The following is a 9,523-nucleotide window of genomic DNA, read 5'->3' as shown; positions in this document are numbered from 1 at the left end:
AGAGAGAGAGAGAGAAAGAGAGAGAGAGAGAGAGAGAGAGAGACACTGCATCAGCTAAAATCCCCACTACTCGGCAGTCTGAACGTAGACCATCTGCTCGTGCGTGAAAATACTTCACCGTACGCTCGTGAAGCCTATTCACAAACTGCATGTAGTTGACATGCTACCCCTTATTTAAATAATCTATCTGTCCACAGGTACTGCGTACATCTAAAGTATTAATTTGTTCCCTTTTTGCATTCTTCTGTTATGCACACAATGATTTAAACAAACCGTTTTATGATTCTTAAAGGTGCAGGACATTGAATGCGAATGGATAATTTAACATTCATAAACATTTTGTACTATACTGTAATGCAACTGCGCGTGATTAAGATCGGTAGATTTTAAAAGACGTACAATAAAAAAAAAGTTTAATTTTTTTGTTGTTGAAAATACTTACAAAAACATCAAACTCAAGGTTGCAGAGTATGTCTTACCTGTCAAGCGCGTTTTATTCCCCGTTTGCGGAAGAGACGCTCATTTGGAGGCATTCAGTTTTAAAGAAGCGCGTCACGCTACTGCGGGTCTCCACTAGCAACGGCGCGAGCCAACAAAGGCACCTGCTCGCGAGTCCTAATCCGCTTGTGCGTCTTAACGGGGCTCCGCCAGCCAGTCTCAGAGCTCTGATCCCTCACAAGCCGCTCGCTTGACTCCTATTATTGACATTTGCCAGTATTTCGTCTTGTTCATATGTTAAATTAGCTCTACGGCCCGGTGGGCTACAGTTTAGGTCCGCCCAGTCACTGTCATGGAATGCGACAACGTCTACCTGTACAGAGGTGTCAAACATGCATCAGTATAGAGAAATCTGTTGTTAGTATGTTCGGAATGATTTACCTGCTGGTTTTATGTTTCGGTGCTCTTCTTTGGCAGTCGTTGGAGCTGTTTATCCCTTTCCCCCTTCTTTATTTGCCCGTCTCCACTGGCTACACTAGTCTGCATGCTTCGGCGTCTGCATTCCCTGAGCCGACTGCAGCCGGAAAAAGCCGAACCGAGAACTTCAAGCTCTCGCGTATTGTTACACTTGCAATGTAATAGATGTTTAGGCAGGCGGTATGCAGTATGGGACAAACATGCAGTGTGTTCCGGGCTGTAATGTTTTTCAACTTTGCTGTCGATCGAGAAAAATCTGGAAAACGTGTCGTGAATTTAGACATGACAGTAGCCTAAGCTACAACACACTAACTGCGCATCTGTCCCTCACAGACTCGTTTTCATTTGCGAGAATAACACCATTGTGACTACCGGCCAACTATCAATATTTTAAAATAAATGTGTTTTAAATATAGGCCTACTACTGACCAAAATTAATTAAATGTTGATGTGATGAACACCTGGTTGCTCATCTATAACACCTTTCTTAACTTGAGGGGCCCTTGTGAAAAATAAGTGCGCTTAATTGTATTTAATGTAGGCCTAGGCTACACTTGTAGTGCACTTCAAATCTTAAAAGTATATATTTAAAAATGTACTTGCATGTAATATTACTGAAATAAAAAGGCCATATAAGTGTAGATTCATAAGAGAGTACACACACTTCAGTATACACACTTTTAAAAAGTGCAATATGTTAAAATGTCATATTTGATGTTTTACCTTTTAAATCATTGTTTTAATAATCTTTTGTTGTGTTTTAAAGAAGTACACTTATTTTGATGTGTTGACTAACATACTAAAGCTAGTTTTATTTAATATTATAATACTTTTTAATAATATTAAAAGGTCCTAAACTGCAACTTCATCTGCAAATGTGTAATTACAAATATATTTAAATACATGACGTAAAGGTTTCAGTAATGACAGTATAAATTTCAGTTTATACAATGTCAGTAGCCTACATTTGGAAGTACATTTTAACCATACTTAAAAAATACAATAATTATGAGACAACAGAATTATGAAATTACATGTAAAGATGTAAATGGGTCAAAAACAGCACTCTTAAGTTCAACTAATTGCATAGGCTACTATATGCAAACTACATTTTCATTTAATTGCAAATAGCATAAAATGTCTGAAAACTTTATTAATTTTGAAAACATCTACACACACACACACACACACACACACATATATATATATATATATATATATATATATATATATATAGGCCTATATATATATTAAGCATATTATTCTAAAGTGTACTTCTTTACACAAGGGGGCTCTTTCACTAAAGGGGGTCATCCACTAAAAATACTACACCGGTTGATGAAAAGTCATTCCAAAATGTGGGTATACTGTACCTTTTGGTGTCACTATGTGTGCAAATGCGTAGCCTGATTCAGCTCTAGTGAGCTATATTCCGATGGCTATGATCCATATTTATCTACTCGCTGTTTCTGAAAAAAAAATAAAAAATAAGGAGAGAACACCCATACTGTGAAAGAAAACACTCACATTCATAGCATTCATATAAAACTATGAATAGTCTACTTAACAATAGGCCTACATACTAGCATTATTTCAATACCATGTTAAATGTTAGGCCCATACCCTTTATTCTTTCTGGGGAGTGAGTTAATGTATTAATTAATTTGTTCAATTTTAGTACAGTATTACTTATTTCGGCTGCACTATTTGTTTGTTTATTAGAAACTGCAGTTAAAATAATGTAGGCTAAGTGAGAAGTCAAAACGGTTTTACATTGTCAAATACAATGGTTAAAGAATGGATGTTATGCAAATGCTCATAAGGGATATTGGGAATAGCCATTTAATGTAATTTGGGCACTTTACTGAAAATGTCTGTTAAGAACATGGCAGATCTCTATGAATAATTCAGTCCAGTGGAATGACTAATAGATATGTAGTTTCCTGAGGGTGTAAAGTGGGGCCCTCTACTGGGACATTCAGTAGATCAGAAAGAAGCATACACTCATTCAAATCCCAGGACATTTTGGCTCACTGAAGACATTTGTACATGCAACATTAGTGTTTTAATCTGTAGGCTGTGGGTAGAATGGATTGATCCCTGATATAAAACTGAATAAGCATTTAGAGCAAATGCTGAATTTTGTCAAAACGTTGCCATTCTTTCAAAGCCTGTACTAAAAATACAGAAAATGATCACAAAGCTGTAACAAATAAATAAACTCAAACTACAATTGCGACATCTAGTGACGGGGTGGTGGAACTGCTGGCTGAGATATTACAGCACAATGATATAATACAGATTGTAAATTTCATTTATACATTTTATTATACAATTTTGACATGATCGATAAAACATGATTTAATTGAAGACATGTGAAATGACATTTACATCAAATGTTAAGAAATGTTCTGTCTATTTCAGTATACAGCAAACAACATGGATTTATAGAAGTATTTGGTTAAAATGTGAAAATTGTCCTGCAACTTGACTGTATTCAACATTAACTTTTTACAGTTAAAAGTATTATAAGTAGGCTTGAACAATGTAATAAATAATCGGTTCAAAAGCGTGTATAAAATTACAACAGTGTGCAAGGCTTTTTTTTTTTCATTCTTAGCATTTATTGATCAACCCACAGACATACAAAATACATAGAATGCAGGACTCAGATAATGAGAGAAGGACATTTCCTTGATAAAAAGCATTGGTATGAAATAACATGGTCTTAATACAAATACAAAAACTGGGGCAATACAAACGTTGCCGCAAAATCACAATCACAAATACCTTCATGTGAAAGGTTCACTTTTTTATGCAGAGTAAATCAGCAGAATGGCTAACAACACAAAGCCTTGAACTGTTCTGAAACACACCCAAACTAGAAAAGGCACAAATTATATTTACAGTGAGGTCAGGGTTAGGTTTAAAGTGGATTCGGTTTCAATAGAGAATTCAGTAATTTTACTGAATTAATATTTTTCATAACTCAAAGAGAGGTAGGCAGCCTGATGTATGAAAGTTTGGTGTCAAGTATCATGAACAGACTTTGCCAAATTCTACATTATACATAATTTAAGTAAGATTTGTCAGGGCAAACCAGCATTAAATTGTGCAATAATTTGGTTGCAGTGTATTTTATTTTGGCTTTGAGTCAGAAGTAAACCATATGCTTTTAATAATTTTAGCATGTTAAAAACTCCAGCCATCCAGCATATTCTAGTGACTCAAAAGTATGAGGAAGGACTTTTGTACATTCAGCGTGCACTCTAACTAGCTAACACAACTCCTCAAGCATCACACGAGTTTCCATGCATTTTTAATAAACTCAAGGTCAAAGGAAATCTAAATGTATTAATCTCAGGCTGACTGGCAGTGAAAGCTGTATAATGGATGTAAACTTAATAAACCCCCAAGCAAACACTTTGTCATAAAGCTACATCAAACAAAGATACTTAAACAGATGAAAAATAGTCAACAATGGTAAAAACAGAACACTTAATACAACAGAATAACAAAAGTCTTAAATAATTTAGAAACATACATAAACTCATACTACCACTGGGTTCAAAAATGTATAGATTTAGATATTATACTTAGACAAGATAGAGAGCAGAAGCAATTTCAAGTTCAAACTGAAACCGTATTCATTTTAGTCACAGACAGCCCTTACTATCATCTAAATTCTTAAGAGAGGAAAAACGTACCTGACAAGAGTGTTGCAACACTAAAAGCGTAAACACATGTTCACTTACTAAGGCGAGGTGTTTCAATAGCATACACATTTGTGACCCTGGATAAAAAAAAAACAGTCTTAAGTCGCTGGGGTATATTTGTAGCAATAGCCAAAAATACATCGTATGGGTCAAAATTATTGATTTTTCGTTTATGCCAAAAATCATTAGGATATTAAGTAAAGATCATGTTCCATAAAGATATTTTGTACATTTCCTACCATAAATATATAAAAACTACATTTTTTATTAGTAATATGCATTGCTAAGCACTTCATTTGGACAACTTTAAAGGTGATTTTCTCAATATTTTGATTTTTTTGCACCCTCAGATTCCAGATTTTTAAATAGTCGTATCTCAGCCAAATATTGTCCTATCCTAACAAGCCATACATCAAAGGAAAGCTTATCTATTCAACTTTCAGAAGATGTATAAATCTCAATTTCCAAAAATTGACCCTTATGACTGGTTTTGTGGTCCAGGGTCACATTTCAGCTGAAATTCACTCATCATCAAATAAAACATCTTTATCAAAATGAGATGCTTGCGAAATGTTCAATCTTAGCACAGCAAAGATAAATATCAACACTATAATGAATTTGTAGCTTGTGTACACATAGATTACAACTACTGACCAAACACTTTCTATATTCACAATACATTAAATACTGTTTTTTAAGATGTACAACAATAAATACACGTTTTGTTCAAATATTCTGTTACAACTGGTAACTATTAAGAGTTTTATATGATTGTAAAGGCCATACAAATTTAAATACGTGTTTAATAGACTTCAGTTTAGTAGTCTGAGAGGTAAAAACTGCAGCCTTGTTGTTTCTGCGTCAAACTTGACTTAACAATCTGTAGCTGTAACAACCAACGTGCCCTTGATCACCTATTAGCCCTAATTAAAAATACTATCTACAATGTTCAAGTTTATTTTCAATGTTAAACAGTTATTAAAATATGCATGGCCTAAGGGAGTGCACCAAAAATGGAATGCTTAAGAAATTGTGATGGTACCAACCAGTGAGATGGCAACCCTGAGAGCAAATGCTTTGGCTGATCAGTCCAATAAACAGATGGCTAATTTACAAACCTTGACCAGTGGTAAACACTGAAGCTAAGATGGTAAGTGTGCTAATTGTGTATTATAGTTCTTACAAAAGTGAAAATTCTGCCATCATTTACACCCTCATGTTGCTCCAAACTCAGACCTGTGAGAGGTAACCTTGGAATTGCGATAAAAAAGTGGCAATTGTAAGTTTATATCTCACAAGTCTGAGTTTTTTTTCTTCTTCTTATAATTACAAGAGAAAAAGACCAAATTGTGAGACAAAAAGTTGCAATTACCTTTTTTATCCTGTGGCGGAAAAAAGCCTCCATAAAAACTTTCAGTGTATATGTTTTATACCCTATTTAGCGCTCATATAAAATGATCCATAATACAACATCTACAGCAGCTGTAAGTTGAAATGAATAAATAACATCTAAGATAAAACACTTTTTTGTTTTCAGATTTTCACTGAAATGGAATGCAGTAAAATGGGCAAAAGCCTTTAAACTGGCCCCATGCAAGTCTCAATATACTGTTAAAACTGTAAAAAGTGAGCTATTTCTCTATGACCTAACCCTCAAAAGTATTTTTTGTTGGTGTAAGCCTATAATGTAGTCAAGTTGAGACAGTCATTTAATATTATTATTAAACAATATTTTGACTTGATTAATACCAATTAATAGACGTTACCATGAAGCACATTTTAAAATGACCAGAAAAAAAACAAAAAAAAACAGTGCACAATCATAATATAAGAATCTAAACTTTTCCATTAAACCATGAAATCAGATGACCTGTCCAGGTAAATCTTTTCCTGGACATTGTCATCAAGCACTTATGGCATTTTCCAAAGACATTACACACCCAAAAATGCAACAGACTAGCACTAGACTAGAAGCATGGACAATTGATACTGTGTACTGTACAGTAATATGAAATGAACTCATATTTCTCACATAAATAAGAATATCTCCACACTGGCAGTGGCAGAATTAGTAGAATAATCCCAAGTCGGTTTAAAAACACTACAGACATACCTTTAAACTGTAGTCAAGTAATTACAAACCAGGGGTGCGTTTCCCAAAAGCAACTATGGTCACAAGTTCCATCGTTACCAATAGAGTTCAATGCAACTCGCAACCATAGTTAGCTAGTGATGCTTTGGGGAAACATACCTCAGGTTAAGTGTTTTTACAAATATCTGGCAGTGCTTTTAACTTTGCTCTGTACCTTTTTAAAAAATTGTAAACCTTCATGTAATACGTCCATAGTTTTTCTAGAAACGTTCTTGTTCTGGATCCTTTATCAGTCTCAGGATTGCACACGGCCTCAGGTCCAAAATGACCCCTGCTGCTTGTAGTCTCACAAAGGCTAGATGTAATTTCTGTTGTATGTGCTAGTTAAAGACCTATTAATAAGTGACAAGAATTATATCAGTCAAACCATTCGCTAGCAACAATAAAACAATTGTTTATGCTTTTAGTAGAACTTTAGCACTTCAGTGGCAAATATATATTCAAATGATTTTGTGGTTAGGTGTATGCATATGTGTGTCACCGGGCCGTACTGGTTGGTTGACTGACAGGTGTGTACAGGTACTTCCAGATGGCATAGTAATGGATGCCTGATCCCATTGCAACAAAGAGGTGCCATATAGCGTGAGCAAAGGGCACTATTCCATCACTTTTAAAGAACACCATGCCCAACACATAACACCCACCACCAACCAACAGCTCACACAGACCTGACCTGTCTGCCTATAAAGAAAACAGACAGACACTGAATTCATTTCTAATTAGTCTGTCGTGACATTTTCAATTCATAGGCGTTCATTTTCTTACCATAGAGAGGATAACGAGAGCGGGGAAAACACCCATTGCTATGTAACAGATCAGCTCTACAACTTTAAACCTGTAACACAAAGGATGCAAGAAACATGTTCACCTGTAGCGCAGAAAAGTACAGTTTTGTTTCAAAACCTGTTTCAAGTAATATGTATTTAAAATGATATGTTTTAGATTTTTTTTCTCTAGATTTTTCAAATTATATGTATCATGTTTAAAGGGATAGTTCACCCAAAACTGAACATTTTAAGATTTACTTCCCCTCGGACCATGATGTAGATGAGTTTGTTCCTTCATCAGAACATATTTGGAGTAATTTAGCATTATCACACATTATAGAATTATGGACTCATATTAGGGCAGAAGTGATGGTTTAAAGTTAAAAAGCCTAGCAGCCTTTCACTTCATTTGACAGACTAGAGTTGTGTTGTGGATTATTGTGAGATTTGTATCAGCTGTTTGGACTCTCATTCTGACGGCACCCATTCACTGCAGTGGTTCCATTAGTGAGCAAGTGATGTAATTCAATTCCTTCAAACCCGATGAAGTTCCGATGAAGAAACAAACTCATTTACATCTTGGATAGATTGAGTTTGAGTACATTTTCAGCAAATTAACTAATCCTTTAATGCACCTATCAAAATAATAATCATAATAAAAAAAGCAGTCAAATGTAAAATAACAAAAAAAAATAGTATTTTATTTAACTTACGATCTGCAAAGGAGTGGAAGAAAAATGGAAATCAGGTTTAGGCATAAAATAATGTTTTCACAATCAATCATACATGTGAAAATCGTCTGAGAACTGAACAAATATGTGTAACCTGGTTCAGAGGAAGATAGGAATTATGTCTTTGTGGCAATTTTTCTGCTTACAAGAATTCTTCACCTTACAAATTGTAGTAAAATGCAAAAATTAAAATATATATATATATATATATATAATAAAATGCACATCATATTCTGTGAAAAACTATGATGTGTCAGAGCAAAACAGGCACTACTTTTGGTATCAGCACCTCAAAATTAGTAAGAAACAAGTATTTGATTTAATTCAGCAAATATGATGCAGGGTGATGTAATCAAAACATTTGAAAAATCTGTTATTTCTTACAAAAATCTAATTTTGTAAATCTAAAATTGGCATTGAAATGTCATTGAAAATGGTCAATATGTGACCGAAAAGTTTGCCTTGTTTCTTTCTATTTGACCTTTTGGAAATCTAACATTTAGAAATAAACACTCTTAATCATTTGTCAAACACAAGCTCACCTTTCATGGAAGAAGAACACATAGGCAGTTCCTCCAGAGGCCATCACCCAGACAACCCAACGCATGTGAGCAGCCCATGGACCAAGATCCCGCAGTGTCAGCCTGCCATAAATCCATTAGATCCTTAATTAATGGTACTTTCAAAATCAAACTATCTGTGAAAGTCTCACAGTTTGATTCAGGGTACTGTCAATTTGGATAAAGATGTCTTCCAAATAAATACATGTAAAAGTATAATTGAAATGTATAACTCAAAGCTATGCAACTGGGTAACAAGTAGGACAAGTTAAAACAACTAAAACCCAATTTCTGTGAAATTTTAACAGTCAATTCAGTTACAGTCAATTCAACTGAATAACAAAATGTACTAAATTTAGGCACCAAATCATTTTTTACAAAATTATTTGTGCTCCAACAACCCTCTACATTGCGAGTAAATCACTCGCATATGCGACTAAATCTTACTCTGGTAAATCTCTAAATGATGTCTAATATTAGCCAATTGCTAATAAATTCTCAGATTTTACTCGCCAGTGTGTGAGTTGGAGGTTGAGTATATGCAGGGTCGGCACCAGAGCGCACAAAGTGAGGGGGCAGGCACAATTTTTTGGGGGGCCGCACTTTTTTTGGGGGGGGGCTGCTTTGAAAAAAAAAAAATGTTTCTGAAAGGAATTTTTAGATGTAACGGGGAAAAAAAAAC

The 9,523-nt window shown here is 34.7% G+C and overlaps 2 protein-coding genes across 4 annotated transcripts in view; both read right to left on the bottom strand.

Moving 5' to 3' along the window:
* The window catches only part of LOC107702548 (ras-associating and dilute domain-containing protein-like), a 19,884-nt gene extending 19,115 nt beyond the window's left edge, over positions 1-769 (bottom strand). Inside the window, exon 1 of the mRNA XM_016504900.1 lies at positions 480-769. The gene's annotated coding sequence lies outside the window, so the exon portion shown is untranslated. The remainder of the gene's footprint in view (positions 1-479) is intronic.
* A 4,213-nt stretch (positions 770-4,982) lies between these two features.
* Positions 4,983-9,523, bottom strand: part of LOC107702546 (monocyte to macrophage differentiation factor 2) — a 15,476-nt gene continuing 10,935 nt past the window's right edge. For 2 of the 3 annotated variants that reach the window (XM_016504898.1, XM_016504897.1), the window contains exons 5-7: positions 8,824-8,925; positions 7,549-7,618; positions 7,216-7,464 (exon numbers count right to left, since the gene is read on the bottom strand). In XM_016504898.1, the coding sequence (XP_016360384.1) occupies positions 7,261-7,464; positions 7,549-7,618; positions 8,824-8,925 (376 nt within the window). In that variant the 3' untranslated portion in view covers positions 7,216-7,260. Of the gene's footprint in view, positions 7,116-7,215; positions 7,465-7,548; positions 7,619-8,823; positions 8,926-9,523 lie in introns of those variants that run through there. The other variant, XM_016504899.1, reaches the window with a different exon arrangement.

This window comes from Sinocyclocheilus anshuiensis, unplaced genomic scaffold (genome assembly GCF_001515605.1).
Source record: "Sinocyclocheilus anshuiensis isolate Anshui unplaced genomic scaffold, SAMN03320099.WGS_v1.1 scaffold218, whole genome shotgun sequence".
Lineage (NCBI taxonomy): Eukaryota > Metazoa > Chordata > Actinopteri > Cypriniformes > Cyprinidae > Sinocyclocheilus > Sinocyclocheilus anshuiensis.
This window is presented reverse-complemented; position numbering and strand designations above follow the sequence as displayed.